The sequence below is a fragment of the Lissotriton vulgaris genome, chromosome 2_1 (assembly GCF_964263255.1).
Source record: "Lissotriton vulgaris chromosome 2_1, aLisVul1.2, whole genome shotgun sequence".
Lineage (NCBI taxonomy): Eukaryota > Metazoa > Chordata > Amphibia > Caudata > Salamandridae > Lissotriton > Lissotriton vulgaris.
In genome coordinates, this window is record NC_141687.1 from 1875638127 (window position 1) to 1875657167 (window position 19041).

General features: G+C 44.6%; 2 protein-coding genes across 2 annotated transcripts in view; both read left to right on the plus strand.

Moving 5' to 3' along the window:
* IGF1R (insulin like growth factor 1 receptor) overlaps positions 1 to 19041 on the plus strand; it is a 1159892-nt gene that overhangs the window by 685155 nt on the left and 455696 nt on the right. The window lies entirely within an intron of this gene.
* On the plus strand, positions 8120 to 18130 carry LOC147733460 (uncharacterized). The gene is made up of 3 exons (XM_086959043.1): positions 8120 to 8314; positions 16299 to 16907; positions 16970 to 18130. The coding sequence occupies exons 1-3, from the start codon at positions 8120 to 8122 to the stop codon at positions 18128 to 18130; spliced, it is 1965 nt and encodes a 654-aa protein (XP_086815169.1).

Here is a 19041-nt window from a genome sequence, read left to right on the forward strand (position 1 = left end):
TTGTTAAAAATGTCTTTAATTTATTCCAGATTCAGAAGTGTGTTTCAAGAAATTCATTCTATGCTTACCTTTTATTTTTTCTATGTTTTCCTTGGCTCAATGCATTGGGTTTCAGTGCTTTTTCTATGTCTTCTGTGTAAGTGCATCGAGATATGATGACATCGAGGGATGGGGAGAAGAAAGAAAATGACTGACCACTGTGTTTTGTCTTCGGTTGCAGGGATGTTCATCGTAGATCTAAAAATGCTGGATCCGAGGCAGATTTGAAAGATAACCACTTAGTATATATTCTCTTGCATTTTGATTAACTGTATGTAAATGTTACGTTAGGTGGATATCCGGAAAATCTCCAATTGTCCTGGCCATCCTGCACCTACATTGAACACTTTGTCCTTAGAGGGTACTTCCTATTTTCACCTCGAGTGTTGGCGTCATATAGAATTTGTTGCCTTCAGCGTTGCACTGTTATCACTGTGAAGATCCTAAAAACAAGGTGTTCTCCTCGGCTCTAAGGAAGATAATACAATACCCAGTCACTTACACAGGCATGTGGCTTACTAATCTTAATCGAGAAAGGGAGTTTCCTTTCTACTCCATATTTTCATGATGAGGTGAGACCGGCGATGTGGAACAGTTTACTAAAGGCAGCTATGATGATCCTCAATTACTTTTTTCCTTCAGGATGTCCCAAATTGCTTCAAAACAGGTTTGTGTTAATCACTTCCCCTTGCGCCCCCACCCACAGCAGGCGTCACTTGCCAGTACTTGTCCCCGGTTCTTGGGAATACAAATAAGAAGACAAACAAGATTTTTAATACTAAGAAGTTTCACATGCTACTCATTGAGATAATGGTATGGTTATGCTGGCTGTAAGAATCAGCACTGTGCACCTTTGACTGTATGTGATAGTCTATTCCCTTTTTATGTCTCACCTAGGCAGCTGTTTCGCTGTCTCTTGGAGACCTGTTGTATTCAAGATATGGGCATGAAGCTCCACCCACTTTCCATCCATGGTTTTTATTGACCCCTGTCCTTTGTAAATGGAGCCTTTTTATTGGTCAATAGGCTTAGTAGTCCCTACTTAGTACTGCCTTGTCTCTTCTTTTAACCTCCCATGAGGACACCCCCCTGTTGTACATGTTGTTACTCCCATGGTTTTAATTACTGCACCAGAGATCATTTTTTTAAAGGGCTTCAGGCAGGACACAGCCTTGGTCCTAAGCAAGGCTGTCAGTGGTTACTTTACTCACTAGGACATCTCACATTTATTTGAGATCTTCTCTAAATGTCCCTTCAACAGCTCCATACAGAGTACACAACCTATCCCAAATTAATACAATCATTTTTTTGAATCATTTCAAAGCGACTAATTGTGTATATGGACATACCCATTTTAATGTACTTGTGGTACTGTCTTGCATGCAGTCCATTATGGATAAGGTGGATTTACAATATCTTCTGCAGGGTGCAGTACCATATGTGGCCAAAAGAGGTCCCGGACCTCTTTTGGCCACATATGGTACTGCACCTCGCAACATGGTTAGGTAAAAAGCATTGCCATTTATAATGCCAATAACTCCAACTTTGCAGGGTGCAGTACCATATGTGGGCAAAAGAGGGCACTATACTGCACCCTGCAACATGGCTGGGTAAAAAACATTGGCATTTATAATGCAATAACTCCAACAAATGCGAGACCGATTGCATTTCCAATGCAGTTGGACGCTCATTTGTTTAAGTTAGAGTTGTTGGTGTTGAAAATCCCAGTTTTTTACTTTTGCTTTTTTTTATACCATTGGCAATAGTGCTATGCCAATATAATAACTCCACCACAAATTAAAAATAAAAGTAACAAACATTATTTTCAATGCCAACAGCTCTAATTTTAACATATGCAGGACCTATTGCAAATGCTTGTTTAAATGTGGCCTAGAGGCAGCTTTAGTTCCCCCCTCCCAACTCTATGCAATATAAGCATAAATAAAAGCTGTTTGTGTGTATATGCAACATGACAATACGTATGGCACAATTTTATTTAGAGCGACCATATTAATACATAACACTTCACACTTCTAGCACTAATGTGCAAATGTCAAATACAAGTTTATTAACACAGAGAGAGAAATTGAGCTGAAAAACACTATTTGCTGATTCACCGATTGTATGTTACAATTTCTTTACACATGGAGTAGCTCTTCTAATAAGTACAAGGTGTCTTTTTGTGCTTGTATCTTACGGCATAAATTTAGCCCCTTGCATTCTAGTTTGTTTAAATATCAAACTCATTAACATGAAAAATGCAGTGGTATAAATCATTCATCCAGATGCGCACAAGGTAGTATGCTGTTTATTATTGTTGAGGGAAGGCAGGCGCACCGTGATCTGGTTGTACCTTCACCTTTCGTGAGTCATAGGCCATCCAACACTATCTGACTTGCTTTAAGAGGGACAATTTGCCTGATCACGTGCACATTTACCTAATAAAAAGAAGTGCACGTTCACATGCACATCAACCTAAAAAGAAGGGCACTTCAGTGCTATGACTGGTGGGCCAACACTTTACTACCCAATGCCTCGTTCTTGGCTTATTTTAGTCAGCCATGGGTTTTTCCAACTAGCTCTTCAGGTTTTAGTGATTAAGAGCCAAATGTACATTTTCGTTGACAAATAAGAAGTACATGTTTCTGTGATTTACATTCAAACTAAAAGGTTTTCTTTTTGGGGGGGGGGGGGGCGTTGGTTTTTATTTCAGTTCAAATTTACACGTAATGCCATTTCAGTAAAAGCAAATACAAAAAAGGGGCAGATTTATACAAAACGAGGTGTGTGTAATGCGTACAGTAATCATTCCTGACCCAACCACACATTTTTTTGACCAGGGCAGCTCAGAAAGCAAGGCACCGAACCAGCCTAAGTAAGGCAAGTGCTGGGGCTCCCGGCACAACCCAGCCAAAAATATATATATATATTCTTATAACGTTTTAAACATTTTAAATTAGAATAGGTCTTTTTACAAGGGGCAGTACGAGGGGTGCAACTAAAAGTATTCTGAATACACCTGCCTGTTGGGAATTTCATTGGATGTTTAATTCATCTTTGAATTTAATTTGAATGCAATTTTTTTTGTATTGTTTTTTGTGGCATGTGCTTGCAAAAAAACAAATTGCAGAAGATTGCCCAAGCCAGACTAATTTGCTGTTGGCTTTACTGTGTGTGTATGTGTGTTTTTTACCTGACCCTCGAAGGAAATTTTTCTGGGAACTTCCTCTGTTAAATTATGGACGGAAAACACACAACGTTATTGCAAGTTCCAGCGGTAAGATCTGAAGTATAAAAAAGCCAGTGATATACCTTGACCACATAGTGCCGGACTGCTTTTGCACTCAATTCGGAGTGTCGAATTTGGTGATGAGAAATAAGACATTTTCTTTGCGACTGGTTTAGCAAATGGTATTCACCTTACTGCACTGTTTTTGCCATCCAAACCCCTCCAGGGATTACTGGGGTGAATTTGCTTTTTCTAGAATCTGGGACTTATACTAATTGTATTGTATTTCATTTGAAGCTGGGCACAATAATTGTTTATCGCAAAATGAAAACACACTGCTGCTTCAGAAAGAGGATGTGTAATGGAATCTAGGTTACCTTTATGCTTTAATGCATAAGGCTATTAGGCCAAGGATACAGTTTAGCTGAAATTCCTGATGAAACATCAAGCCAGTCTCACGCCATTCATTCGACTTCTGAGAGCTTTATAGTTTTACCGTCATGTTTTCCTGAAACAAAATGAATTTTATAGACCGAGTAAATGAATATGCTATTTCCAGGTGGGACTACTGTGCTTCCAGATCAAATACGGTATAACTATATTTAAGAATACGCAAGGCTTCATTTGAGGCTAGGTGACGTTTGAGAGTTTTTTGGGTTATAGGCAATTTTCTGTGCATCTTATCCGCCTTCTTCTACTTACCTGTGAGGTTCCAATTTTTAGGTTGGTTATAAGTGTGCCTTAGAATTGCTGGGAATGGAATGTCAAATGTATTTTTTAGATTCTCTAACCCTGTGCTAGATAAGATCCAGCACCATGGCCTACAGTATATATTTCATAAATTATAGATCGAGCATGATTATAGAATAATGAAAACCATTTGATTCTTCCCCTTATGGGGCTGAACTATCTGCAGGCTGTACAAACCTAGATGATAAGAAATATCTCATGATGGAATGGTTGTCACATATTTGCCTGGCTCTGTGGGAGCTTCCAGGCTTCTTTTCTTGCAAGGCAGTCCCTTTAAAGTTATCCTGAATTTTGTGTTTTAGGTGAGTTAAACACAACTTGAACAGCATGTTGCTGCACAAGTGATGAATGGCTTCTCCTGTAGTGACCATATCTCCCTTATTCTTAACAAGCTTTTTTGGCTTCTCATTAAGGAGAGAGTTGTGATTAAAACACTTACTGTTCATTGAATTATCCACGGCTCAGCTTCTTTTATGATGTCCAGATTTCATAGTCATGCACTGCAATTTATTACTAAGGGTTGGCGGAGCTCGCAGATTAGCACTAGGCGGAATTCCGCGGAGTTGCATAAAAACTCTGTGGAATTCCATGTAGTTCCACGGGCGAGTAGAGTTACTCCACTCGCCCATCCCTACGCACAATACATCCTCCTCAAATAATCCGAGCGCCCCCAACCTCACAGGAGTTAGACCACCCCTTCCCAGGAAGCCAGGAGAGATGACAAGCCTTCTTTCCAAGTAGCATCCCTGACTCATGGCCAGTGTTGGTCCTTTTAGTGCTGGTGGCCTTGGTAGGGGTCTCCAAGGGACTGTTCCTGGAGTCTGGGCGCTCAGAGTCCATGTGTGGGAGCTGCTGCTCCTGGTGGGGACTGCTTCCGGAGGAAGAGAAGATGCCTTTCTTGATGGTGCAAAGGATCCTACCGTGGGACCAGCTACAGACCGCAGGGACTAATATCTAGTGGGGATGATGGGGGAGGAAGGGAGCAATGGGAGGCAGAGTCCAGTAAGTGGATGTAGCTGGAGTCTGCTGCTGCCTGGGACGGGTGCGTCCCTCGCAAGCACCTGGAGAGAGCACTTGCCTACAGTCCTTCATAGTGGGGAAGGCCTCTAGGATTAGAGTGCCCATCTATACCTTCTGACTGCTGTGCCGACCACAGCGGCAAGGGCAGCCGCATCGATGGCCGTGCGACACTGCAGGGCAAAAGGGGAGGCGAATAGGGATTGTCAGGCTGCGCCCTCCGTTGCGCCATACCTTAGACTCGGAGCCTGTCATCTGCACAGCTCAATTAAGTTATGCGGGGGGTTTGTGAGTGTTCAGAAATTAAATGGCGCAAAACAGGTAATGGTTAAGTCTAAAGAAATGTTAATTGTGGTTAGTGCGACTGGATCAGAGAAAACCCTAAACTCTGAAAACAAGGATGGAATTTTTTTTCCTGCCTTGTAGTAAATTATAAGCAAAGTCCGATGCACACAACAAAGTATGTGTGATGTGATTGATCACAAACACGTAGCAAGGATGGAGTCGTACAAATGTGTTCTTATTGTGTCGTTTTATTGGAATACAATAGTTGTAACATGAGACCAGCCGACACGTGTTTCGTCAAAAAGGGTGATAACCCTTGACTCTTCAGGGCTGCGGGTGACATAAAGGGGGAGAAAAAGGTGGATGATGACGTGTAAATACGACAGAACACACTACACGGTATACAAGAAGGGAAAGGTACCACTGGCCTATACCTTTCCCTTCTTGTATACCATGTAATGTGTACGAAGTACAAACCATGCCCTATCCTCTAGACCAACTACAGCAGTGACTCACTGCTCGGAAGAACGCCATGGCTGAATGATGAGTGAGTTTGTATTTGATAATGTTTGGGGCAGTTTGTGACCCTATCCCGAAGTGTCCAGAAGTTCAGTGTTTTTAAGTATGTCTTTTCAGATCTTTCCCCAGGCACTGCCTTACACATTTTCGTGGTAAGTAAAGTATGCTGACTCATGGAGTACGCTGCTTCAACTTGAGTGTATATGGACCTTATTGAATTGGTAAACTTGCATCTTTTTGTGTTTGTGTTAGCAGGAAAGCCCATTTCAAACATGTATAATTCTGCAGCGCTAGAACTACATATCATTTTGTCTCCGGGAAGCGAGTAGTGTGCAGCTAGTGTAAGCACCTCGCTAAGTGCTGCTTCCAAGGAACTCATATTTGGGGAACATATGAAATGGCGATTTTTTCTTTGATTTATAGCCGTTTTAGAATTTACTGGACAATTTAGAGAAGAGTGCATTGGGACGCATCGATTACGAATTTACGATATAGAGAATAATAAAAGAAATTAACATTTCATTGTCTTAATTCGGAGTGCATTATTAAGATGCCTTCTTTTTTATACCAGACCTATTTTAAGCTGATGTTGCACAGCATCAGAGGAAAACCTTTTTTTTTTTTTTTTTTTTTTTTTTACACCTCCATCTGTACGGCATTACCAAAAGGCATTAGCAAATCCAGTATGTCCCAGAGGTGCGACCTATTGGCTTTGCCAATGCTTATTTATTTCTGTATATTAGTTTCTTAAAGTGCCATGAAGCAACAACAACAAAAAAAAAGGTGGCATGTTAGAACTACTAGAACTACTTCAACCTGACAGTTTTGGTGTGAACATGTGCACCAGGAAACTCGTCGTACTGGGAAATGGATCTTGGCAGGCTTCTGCAATAACTCCAGATTTTGCAGGACATTGAAGAGCAGCCTTTTCTGATTCTTCTATGTCAAGCTCCTCTCCACCCGGCCTGCCTTTTCAAAATCTTCTTCAGTCCTACATGTACAGTCGGGCTTACCGACTGCTATTGTATGAGGTGTCCGAATAATCAGTGGGGGAATCACCATCGTTCCAGCACAGTAAGCGATTTTATGAAAACAGACTCTTGCACATGTGTAACACATTATCTTTCCCAAATTTCTCTGAAGGGTCCCATTAGCAGCAACCAACTCCCTACGCGAGCCCTACGTAAATACATTTCATTAACCACTATGGTGGTTGTGTTAGCTAAAGCTCTTATGTGCTCAGGTCACAGACTTTAGTACTATCAAAGGTATATGTGCCTCAGTCCTGAGGTCGCTTATAGAAGTATAATTTTAAACTGAAGTACAGTAGCTAAGAAAAAAAGCTGTATATTCTAAACACATGAGAAAAAGTATAATACGAATAGCTGACCAAAAATATTACTGACTCTGGACATGTATATGTTAATCTCAGTAATTTGATATAAAAATAACAATTGTCAATACTCTTCAACCTTTATCCTATCCCTCCTCTCTGATACATCCCAAACCTTTCTGACGACTATCAACTCCAAAATATCCTTTTCAAACTTCTCTATCCTTTTTATTCAGTTCACCCAAATAACAGGCGCTCGTATCCACTACTCCCAGGAACAACTCCCAAATTTCTAGTCCCCTTCTGTTACTCCATTCCTACTCAAAACACTACTAAACGCATGGGAACTCGAAAGCAAAAACGTAAAAAACTTACTACAACTAACGTACAAGGAAAAAGAAAGCAGGTGTTAATAATCTACTAACTATTTAACTCTAATCGTGGCTTCTGAGTGTTCTACTCTCGGCAAAGTACTACAACGCCTCATCAGGGTTAGTTAGGACGCTATATATACTTTTTACAATTTGTATACAGGTAATGATTTAATTTCTTATGGGGCTTTTCCAGAGCAGAACCCTGAATGAATGAATGAATGAAAGGCGTTTTATAACGCACAAAACTTAGCCCCAAGGGACATCAAGGCGCAGAAACAGATAGACAAAAGTCCAAAAATACCAACTGCAAAATCAAAATACCGCTAGGAGCAGAGCCTCTAATATGCCTGAGAGAAGAGCCAAGTCTTCAGGCGCTTCCTAAAAACCACCAAAGAAGACTGACTGGAGAGCTCCAGAAGGAGGGAGTTCCAAAGTTTTGGAACCAGGGTGGAAAATACTCTACCTCCCCATTTAGCCTTTACAAATCTAGGAACCGAAAGCATGTTCTTAGATGCTGAGCGGAGAGTTCTTTGGGGGGTGTAGGAGGGACCTAATACCCTCTGAGCCTGAGCCATGAATTGCACCATCGGCCAGACACAGGAGTTTGAAGGAGATCCGATAGGAGATCGGAAGCCAATGAAGATCTCTTCTAGCCGTGGTTACGGAAGCAAGCCTAGGGAGATTCAAGACCATCCTGGCCGCGGCATTCTGCACCATTTGAAGGCGGTGGATGGAGCTTTTGTTAATGCCACTATAAAGGGCATTACAGTAATCTAGCCTAGATGAAACTAAGGCAGTAGATTGTTTCCGGGCTGCTTGAGATAGATACGGGGCAATCTTCCTCAGTGTTCTAGCGATCGCACAACAGGTAGACACCGTTCTATTTACCTGAAGATCAAATGAGAGAACGGGGTCAATTAGAACACCAAGGTTCCTCGCGGAAAGAGTAGGAAGAGGGCAGTCCCCCAGTGAAGAAGGCCACCAGTCCTTTGACCACAGATCTTGGCTGCCTCCAAAGACCATAATGTCGGTCTTTTCACCATTCAGTTTTAAAGTTACACACCATCCACTGGGAGACAGCCTCCATACATGTTCTAAAATTGGACGCAGAGCCGCTAGCCGACTGGGTAATAGATACCAAGATCTGGGTATCATCGGCGTATGACAATACATCATGACCAAAGGATCTCACCACCTTGGCAAGTGGGGTAACATAGATGTTAAAAAATAATGGGCTCAGCGAGGAGCTCTGTGGTACCCCACATTGCACTTCTTGGGAGGCGGAGAGAAAATTGCCCATTTTGACTCTTTGCTCCCTATGGTGTAAAAAGGAGGAGAGTAAGCTAAGGGCAGTACCGTCTACTCCGATGTCCATGAGCCTGGAGATCTGGATTGACAGGGACAGAGTATCAAACGCTGCTGTGAGATCTAATAACACTAGCAGAGTAGGATGTCCCCTATCAACCGCCATACGGATGTTGTTAATCACAACCGTTAGGGCAGATTCGGTGCTATGAGCTGCCCGAAACTCATGTTGGGAGGTGTCTAACAATTTGGAGCTCTCAATGAAAGTAGAGAGGTTTCGATTTATATGGGACTCCAGTATCTTAGCTGGAGCTGGGAGCAGGGAAATGGGACGATAATTTTTTTAACCGTCAGGGTCCAAAGAGGGCTTTTTAAGCAGTGGTTTAACCACAGCAGTCTTCCAGGATGAGGGGAAAATACCCTCAGTGATGGCCATATTCATAACTTCCAATAGGGGAGGGAGGACCGACCCTCTACAAGTCTTCAGAGTTCTTAGGGGGCACGGATCGAGAGGCAAGCAAGACTTGGTGGCATGAAGAAGAAGGTCAAGCTCTTCTAGAGTCAGGAGAGGGAAGCAGGTAAGCTGCAATTTAGGAAAAGCATTAACATTCTCAGTAGGGGGAGAGGCAGGTAGAAAAGGGGAGCCTGCTACGCTGGCATCCAACTCATGATTGCGGATTTCAAGGGAGGTGTAGATGTCAGCGATCTTAGAATGAAAGAAACTCGCGATATTATTACAGCGTTCCTGTGTTTCACGGTTAGGATCAGCTGTTTTAGGTGCCGACAGTGAGTCAATTATATTAAAAAGGTCCCTTGATGATTTAAGGGAGGCCGTAAGGTTAGTGAAATGGCTCCTTTTTTCCTCAAAGATGGCTTTCTTATAATCTCTAAGTAGAGCTTTATGAAGGGCTTTTCCCCGTGGGTCAGGGTGAGCATGCCAAGACCGCTCCTGTTTCCTGTACTTCTGCCGCAGCAGTCTTAAGAGATCCGAAAACCAGGGCTGAGAGGGACTCTTTCGAGCGGAGTAATGCCGTTTAGCCGGGGCAAGGATGTCTATAGCGCCGGCAAGGACATTGGAGAGATTGAGGGCAGCCACGTTGGAATCGGATGGAGAGAGATAGCTAAGAGTATCCAAAAAGGGTGCTAGAGTTTCATCATTGATCTCTCTATAATTCCTTCTGGTCTCCCATACATTACTCTCAGGTTTATTAAGTAAGATAGGATTATTTTTTACAGTAGAAGGGAACTGCCAGATGGTCGCACCATGAAACATGGATGGTTGTACCAGTCATAATTCTAGCGTCATTGGTAAAGATGCCGTCCAACGTGTGGCCAGCAAAGTGCGTAGCATCCGCGACCAATTGGCACAACCAACATGCGGCTAAGCCATCTATTAGTGCCATAGTGTCCTAGGCATCTGTAGACTCTAAATGAAAGTTAAAATCCCCCAAGATACTAAAATGGGGCTTATCAACAAAAGACTCTATGAGTTTAAGAATATCCTGAAGAAAAGTAGTTCTTGGGCCGGGAGGTCTGTAGCAGAGTATACCGGAGAAGGAAGCTGAGGGAAGAAAATTTAAAGTAAAATGCAGGGCTTCGAATGTATCCGAGGGCGGAGAAAGAGGCTCGGTACGACATGTAAAAGTATCTCTAAAAAGGATTCCCAGCCCACCCCCCCTACGCCCAATCCTGTCCATCCTAGATAGAGTGTAGCCTTCGGGGACTGCCTCCACCAGAGCACCAAGTTTCAGTAATAAAAATCCAGGGAGGCTTTTTTTGGGAGACGAAATCTCTAAATGCCACATTATTTCGAACTAGGGACCTAGCATTTATGAGCAGGCCAGCCTCATTTAGAAAGTTAGATTCGGGCAATATACTCCTATGTTTAGCCTGATTTTTGGGGTGGTATCGGGAGCGTGTAGGTCTTACACCGCCTTTACAACATTGATTTTCAGGGGATGAGGTAAAGTGACAAGTCCCGAACAAAGGTCTAAGTGAGAGAAGTGTAGAATGGGTATATAACTCACAATTTGCTGGGAGTATGTAACGTGGCCCAGCCCGCCTGGCCACTGGCGCAGACGGGCGCAGACGGGCGCAGACGGGCTTAACTTAGGCGCAACTTTGCCGCACGTCCGCTGTCTGCGGAGAGAACCATCCCCTTAAGTTTATCTGGCCCCAAGTCTGGCGTCCCACCTGACCAGGATCAGCCAATGGGAGCGAGGCCAGCTGTTTGCCAAACGCGCCCTCCACGAAACGGGAACACCCGCGGTGGAACGGGGAACAGGGCAAGGAGAGGCAACAAGTAAACAAGCTGCAAACTACAATATTGGGCAGGTAAGATAAAATACGGCTCGATTTTTTAAAGCACAATTTTAGGGATGCCGTAGGCAAAAAGGAAAATACAATTAAAATCATAGCGCTAGCAGCCAGAGCATATTAATCATGCACTGGTAGTGAGACCAACAGAACGATTCTAGTAGCCCCCTTAAGTGTATCCGGCCCCAAGTCTGGCGTCCCACCTGACCAGGATCAGCCAATGGGAGCGAGACCAGCTATTTGCCAAACGCGCCCTCCACGAAACGGGAACACCCGCTGTGGAACGGGGCACAGGGCAAGGAGAGGCAACAAGTAAACAAGCTGCAAACTACAATATTGTGCAGGTAAGATAAAACACCGCTCGATTTTTAGAAGCACAATTTTAGGGATGTCGTAGGCAAAAAGGAAAATACAGTTAAAATCATAGCGCTAGCAGCCAGAGCATATTGGCGTTGTTTCTTTTTTTTGACCTACCACTGTGGTAACTGGTATCTGTTTGACCTTTTAAATAAGTGGCACACATTGGTCACGCCAGTCTTAAGAAGTACTTACTCTAAAACCATCAGTACGTATACGGGTTTTCCCCTTTTCACAAAAAAAAATCTGGATCAGTTGTTCAGTCAATTAAAAATCCATCTTTCAGGTAGAAATTTGGACCAGAAAAGCCAAATTCATTATTTTTCTGGTAGATCATCCCTCTGGCGATCTTGCGTTTCATATATTTTATTTTAAACTAATAAGTATGTTCTTATTCTACATTCTCCAGTTTTCTATTCCTTCTTTCCTTGGGTATGACAGCACCACAACAATACCTGCTAAAGACTGAGGAAGGTAGGACGATGAAAATGCTCTCTAGTCCTAGGCACTAAGGAGTGGCGCTTACCGGTGAGTTGTCGAAATATGATACCAACAGCATGATTAAGTCCCTCTCATTAGGAGGTATTTGTTTAGTATTGTGCTGGGTAACCCCACATGCAATTTAAGAATTGAGACCCTGTTTCTAAAATCAAGTGAAGAAAAAAATGGCTTACTGAACAAGACTATAATTAGTTGAACACTGCAAAAAGCAGCCACTCCTTTACAGGTCCGGGTTGTAGACACGCAGCCAGGCGGTGGTGGTGATGTATCAGCAGCATTGATACACAAGTCCAATAACTCCAGTAAGGCGTTGTAATTGCCCAGAAATGGTCGCTTAACACCAATTTTAAGAGGAACTGCCAAACCACAAGGCTCACGGCCTCTCCCTCTGAATTTGGCCTCCACTCCACACCTCCCCCCGGACCAAACAACCCCCAGTTTGTTCCTCCGGGACACAGGCCTGCCTTGTTAGGAAATCAGGGAAGATTGAGCGGCCACAATACCTCACATAGCTCTGTGTACAGTAACAGAGAGTGGAAATAGGCCCATGGGCACGAGCAGAGCAGACGAGGTATAAATATAGAAGACTCGCTCAATTCCTCGCCCGTTAGTCATGGAGGGACACTGCAGGGTTTATAAACTTATAAGGAATATGCAAACAGTGCTGAACTTAGAATAACGCTGGGCAATTTTTGTGAGCGCCTGACGAGAAGAACATCAGTCTCGACCCTATGTGTGAGCATCTTCATGGTGATCACAGTAATGGTGTTTTATTTTTCTTTCTGGTTAATGATGGAGATAAGACGAAATGCTTGTGTGGTGTCACCAGCGGAAAGAAATGGGCCTCTTGAAACCAGCAAAAAAAAAACCGGAGAGCGATGGTAGCCGCCTAAAGAAATTATGGATGATTGAACTGTGATTTACAGTATGTTGGTCCCCTCGTTATTCTTGTTTTTTCATTAATAGCTATGATTTCGGGCAGCCCGATTAGCGTCCGGGATTCAATTGACTGTTTGTGGAAACACCAGTTTGTGGCTTTATGCTGCTTTCGCGGTCTACTGGCTGGAAGAAGGAAGCCTTTGCGCCCTGTGTTGAACCCCAATGTCTCTCTGGCTCTGTACATTGACCGTGGACTTGTTTGCTAGGCCTACAGGGAAAAGAAAACACCAGCGCAACAAAATATTATCCCAGCAACGCTACATCACTTGAATTCTTTTTTTTTTGTTCGGGTGGGGAAAATGATAGGTCTGTTCCAGCCTCATGGCAGCACATTACGCTGCCAAGTTTACCCTTGTGCAGAAAAGACTTAATGTGAGAAAAAAATGTATGCTGTTCCCCCCAGTTGTCCTTCCTTTTCTTTTCTTTATTTTTTATTTTAAAAGCCCGTCTGGCTCGCTGTGATGTTACTGCTGTACTAGCCACTGGCTGCCGCAGGCAACAGTGATATATTTAAAAGTACTCTAATGTTCTTTTGATGTTTTGTTTTCTCCCTCTTTTTTTTGTAATTGTTGTTAACGCTTTGCCTTCCTCTTTGCGCTCGCCCATTCTCTCCTCGGAACACCACAAAAACAGTTTGATGTGACTGCTCAGAATAATTTTCTCCCCGCCCATCTTGACTGATCCTTAGGGACCCTAAAATCGTTGTCCCAGCCCACGCAGTAAGCAGTGGTACATTACACACTTTTGTGACTGCTTCCGATGTCCAGCCAAGACTCCAGCTTGCTCACCGAGCAAATGTGGTTTCAGCTCATCCTCTCGTCATTAAATTTCCCACAGGCCTGGAGGAAAGTGATTTACGCTGGAGTAAACACGTGCAATTTCCAGAGTTTCACTTTACGTTTATTAAAGGCCTTGCATTATGCCATTAAGCCAAATCTCCTTATTCGGACTTAATTTAGAGAGTCATAAAAAGATATCAAGAGGTGCCCTCCCTAGCTGCATATGCATTTTTTTAGGATGCACTTCTTGCAGTTAAGGCAAAGATTTCTACCTGCAGGTCGGAGGTTACATGGAGCCCATGTCCAGTCTTGCTGTTATAGGATTTTGCTTCACTGGCATCCATGACAACAGCTGGATGAAGAGCAGAATACACAGTTGAATTGAACTGTGGCATTGGGTAAGTCTCCTCATGTAGGGGGCTCTTAGGCTCCTCCTTTTGTTATGGTAATTCATCAATGTTTGATTTTAATCTCGGGGTTTTCTTTCTTTTGTGTTGTATTCTCATCCGCACAGATATTTCTTTTATTTTGCCTTCTTGACTCCCAGAACGCTATGCCTGGAATTCAGCCAGGCTGTTTACCTTCTTCTGTGATGGCAGCATGGCTTTGCATACTATTTCCCTCCTCTACCCAGTCAATGCCTGGCTTTCATTTGTAGTCACTAATTTTTATATGAAAATATATCCCGGGCTCAACCTTAACTGTGCTTCTGGCTGAAAAGTGGACCCTCATTGATTTAGTCATTTCAGGTGCGGCGGGGACGATGATTGGGCTCAACACTTGAAAATGAGAAACAAGGGAATGACTTGATGAGCAGAAGACCTCCATTTACAGAAATAGTTTATGGATGTGGATTTGAGAACCTCAGATTACTTCCTTTTTTTAATTGTATTTCTCTTCTCTGGCCTTCACCCCCCTAACCCCTCCTCCCCCCCGAATACCCACTTTTCATGATGCAAACAATGCAGATGATAAGGCTAATAAATAACTAAGATTAGCAGAGATAAGTGATTCATTTAGAGCCTGTAAGCACCTACAGAAGGGTGTGGTCATTTACATTTGAATGCAAATGCAAGGGCTTAATGTTAAAAAAAGAGAATCCTGTCAAAATATACTTGAGAGGATGAGAATCCTGGCAACAGAAAAACAAACTTTTGAAGCATTGTGATTTAAAAAAAAATATATATGCATCTCAAAATAAGTCTATTTAGCTGCATCATAGTTGTGGTTACTTTACACCGAGCCCTCCTCTTCCTTTTTTTTTTATCTGAAAGCTCTCTAGGCATTCACAAGTGGTATGGAAAGTACTATATAAATACCAATACAGTATAAGAAAGTAAGAATTGTCCAAGGAAAATAAAGCATACTACTGCTTTGAACTTCTTTAGACCACCACCTTGCCGTAGTGACATAAATAACTGAGCTTTATCCTAATAGTATGCTTGGGTATTAAGAAGCAGTCCATGCAAAGACACAGAATGTATATGCCGGAGGTAGGGGTGGGCTGGAGGACTGTGATGAGGAAGAGTAGGACTCTGTGTCTTTATTTTTACCGGAAGTTAATCATAGCATTACGGCTTACTGGTCACATCTCAGTAGCATGGGAAGATACAAAGCAGTGACAAGCCTTGTACTTGAATCAAGTGTCCCTTAATACCCTGCTGCTGATCTCAAAACATTGTTCTTGCACGAAAGAGACTGTTTTCGGAACTGGAAAATCAATGGTAACAGACTGTCACGGTAAGCCTGTATTACAGGGTCACCTAACCAACCAACCTTTGGAGGATAGCGACACTAATGGGTGGACAAATAGCAACGTATCTATATTTGAGTTGAAGTTTGCAAATGTAGAGAGAGCGTACACTTTCAGAAGTATAGCTGTACAACCTCTAAGAATCCCAGAGTTCCTAGGACTGTGAGCGGAGCCCTCTCCAGCTAGGAAACATACATGTGGACCATAGAAAGATTTCTAACAACAAAGGTTTTGCTTTAGAGAATAACTAATTTTGCAGCGCGAATCTTTCTGGATTCACAATGCTGTGCATATTCCGCAATCTAGTGGTTGGGACCGGAATTGTAGTCTTTTTTCTCTTTTTTTTCGTAGCCCAGGTGGGCGTCAACGTCCCACCATTTGGTGTACCTTCCGTGACGTCGGCATGCTTCCTGCGGAAGCTCCCATCCTTGGGCGCCATCTTCAGATTCTTTTTTCCGCCGTTGGGTCTGGATCGTCGCGTGAAGCTCCAGAAGTTTTGGAGGAGAAAAGAAGAAGATAAAGCCAATTTTCTACAGAAAAGGACTTGAGAAGACTAGGAGAAGAAGACCATCAAAGCCGGGAGGACGAAGGAGGAGAAGTAGCTTGAGATCTTCGACGTCCGACGGGGAATGCGAGCACATGGGGCCCCCTAAGTTCAGTAATGGACAATAGACCCTTTAAATTCTGCCGTAACTGCCACCACAAGTACGTGCAGAAGGACCAGCACCCGGTCTGCAACCTCTGGCTGCCAGTCGACCACAGGAGCAAGGACTGCAACGCCTGCTCCGTCTTCACACCAAAGAACCTCAGAATTCGAGAGAAGCAGAGGATAGCTCACCACACGATGCAGGGCAAGGGCCAGGCACCGTCGCTGTACGAACTGGGCCTCTCCACCGACGGCGAGGACAACTTCACCGAAGGTCCAGATGTCTCCACGGTCGCAGAGACCGATAAGAAAACATCAGACAAGGTAGGAGAGTCTACGACCCCGAAACCCTCGACAGGGCCTCGAAGGCCTGAGGCAGACTCGCGAAAATCAGGGTCTAGAGCCTCGAAGGGAGCACCGGCGCCGAAAACCTCGACAACCGAAGCTGCATCCTCCGAAAAACAGCCCAGCGGATCCTTCGAAAAGGACTCCCAGACGGCGAAGACCGTTGAAAAGCCATGGTCGTCAAAGCAGGTCCCCGAAAGAGGAACCTCGACTTCGAGGGAGAAGGAGCCGAAAACCACTTCGACGACGCCGCCGAAGATGGCGGCCGAAACGCTTGACGCCGAGCATGCCGCACAGATGGAGAGGAAGAAAAGAAGGCTTGAGGCCAAGAGGGAGAGCATCCTCCAGAGGAAAAAAGACTTCGAAGAAAAGATGAGAAGCTACAGGATCCCCTCGAAGCCCGCGATGGCTGTCGCGGAGGTAGAGGAGCACGAGGAGTTAACGCCGAAGAGCCGCCGAAAACTCCGGAGCCCTCGTAGCAGGGAGAAGAGGAAGACCTCTATTACACAGAGAGGGAATATGGGGATCAGCGTTCGAGCTACGACTCTGGATCCTCGACGCCTCAAGACCTGGACTGGCAGGACATTGATGTCGAAAACCCGGAGGAGGCTGTGGAGACATACCCCTCGAGGCCTTCGCCGCCAGATGACATTGGGGCTTACAATGAGGTCATCAAGAAGGCAGCAGCAGCTTATGGGGTTAAATTAGAGGGAGAGAAGCCTAAAGCAGGTTTCTTGCTGGAAACCTTGCTCCCCACTCAGACAAGAAGCCAGTTCCTGCCCATGCTGAAGAGTGTCATGGACCAAGGGAAGGAAGCGTTCAGGGACCCAGCGACTTGCAGACCCGTCACGCCAAGGACGGAGAAGAAGCACAAGTTCTCCTCCCAGGACCCTCCCTACATCAAAGGGTCCGTCACAGCAGACTCAATTATTGCTGCAAGGAGAAGGGCCAACGTCCCAACAACATCTGGGCCACCACCTGACAAGGAGAGCAGGAGGATGGACCGGACAGGCAGAAAAATCGAAAGAAACGCTGCAATACACTGGCGTATAGCAAACTCCAATGCCCTCCTGAACAGGCACCAATATCAACATTGGGACGAGGTGGGGCAATTGCTCAAACACCTCCCAGAGCAATTCCAGCAGAGAGCCACACACCTCGTGGAAGGGGGAAAAAACATCGCAAACTCGTGCCTGAAGACAGCTTTGGACGGAGCAGAAACCTCCAGCAGACTGATGGCTATAGGGATCACAGAGAGAAGGCTAGCCTGGCTCAAGATCTCAGGCTTCAAGACAGAGGTTCAGAACAACATCCTGAACACTCCATTTAACGGAGAATTGCTGTTCGGCGCCCCGGTTGATGAGAAGCTCACCCAACTGAAGAAGGATAACGAGACAGCAAGGTCCCTGGGGGCCCTGCAATTCAGAGGGATGAGAAGAGGCACTCCGGCAAGGAGACCAAACGGAAGAGGTGGTAACCAGATGGGAACATCGCACCAGGTATTCCACCAAGGTCACCAGGGTGACAATCAGGGCCAGCGGAAGCAGACCTGGCACTACCAGAACAGGGGCCAGTCCTTTCGCGGGAGAGGAAACGGGCGAGGCCAGAGAAGGAGAGGAGGTGAGCAACCCCCCTCTAAGTGACTTCGCACAGAAGGATGTGCTCCCCCACTCAAGCCCTCCGAGGGAAGAGCACAAAAAAGCAAAGGGGAGAGGGTTACACGGACAAGACACAAAAGAACATGTAACACCAGTGGGCGGCAGACTAAGATTTTTCCTCCAGGAATGGAGAAAAATAACCACAGACAAGTGGATACTCAACATCATACAGTTCGGATACTGCATAGAGTTGGAAAATAGGCCGCCAAGCAGAAGACCAAAGAAAAAAGAGCACTCTGGAAGGGAGCTAACGCTGCTCCGAGAAGAAGCTCAAGAACTCCTCCGGAAGGAAGCCATCGAACCGGTCCCATTCAGAGAAAGGAACATAGGAGTGTACTCAAACTACTTCCTGGTACCAAAAGTGGACGAAAGCCTGAGAGCCATCATGGACCTACGCTTCCTAAACAAACCTATAAAGACTCAAAAATTCAAGATGACGTCCCTACAGAAGGTCATCCCACAAATAAGAGACGGGGATTTCATGTCCACCTTGGACCTCAAAGATGCATACCTGCACATACCAGTGAACAGGCAGCACAAGCAGATGCTAAGATTCACAGTAAACCAGGATCACTACCTATTCACAACCCTGGCATTCGGTCTAAAGTCCGCTCCAAGGGTGTTCACAAAATCCCTTGCAACATTGGTCGGACATCTGCGAAGAGAGGGGATCCACGTGTTCCCCTACCTCGACGATTGGCTGATAAAGGCGAACTCTCGCAAAACATGCGAGGAACATGCACAGCGAGTCACAAAAACGCTGCTGAACCTGGGATTCTCCGTACACTGGGGAAAATCATCAATGGAGCCGGAGCAGGTGAAGATCTACCTGGGGGCTCAGATCAACACAATTCAATGCAGGGTGTTACCCAGCGAAAAGAGGACACTCAGCCTAC

Excerpts from the sequence above, each read along its gene's own strand:
- LOC147733460 (XM_086959043.1), top strand. The coding sequence starts at position 8,120 with ATGAATTGCACCATCGGCCAGACACAGGAGTTTGAAGGAGATCCGATA. Across the intron at positions 8,315-16,298 it reads CCACTATAAAGGGCATTACA|AACCTCAGAATTCGAGAGAA; the intron begins GTAATCTAGCCT and ends TTCACACCAAAG. Across the intron at positions 16,908-16,969 it reads CCGCGATGGCTGTCGCGGAG|GGAGAAGAGGAAGACCTCTA; the intron begins GTAGAGGAGCAC and ends CCCTCGTAGCAG.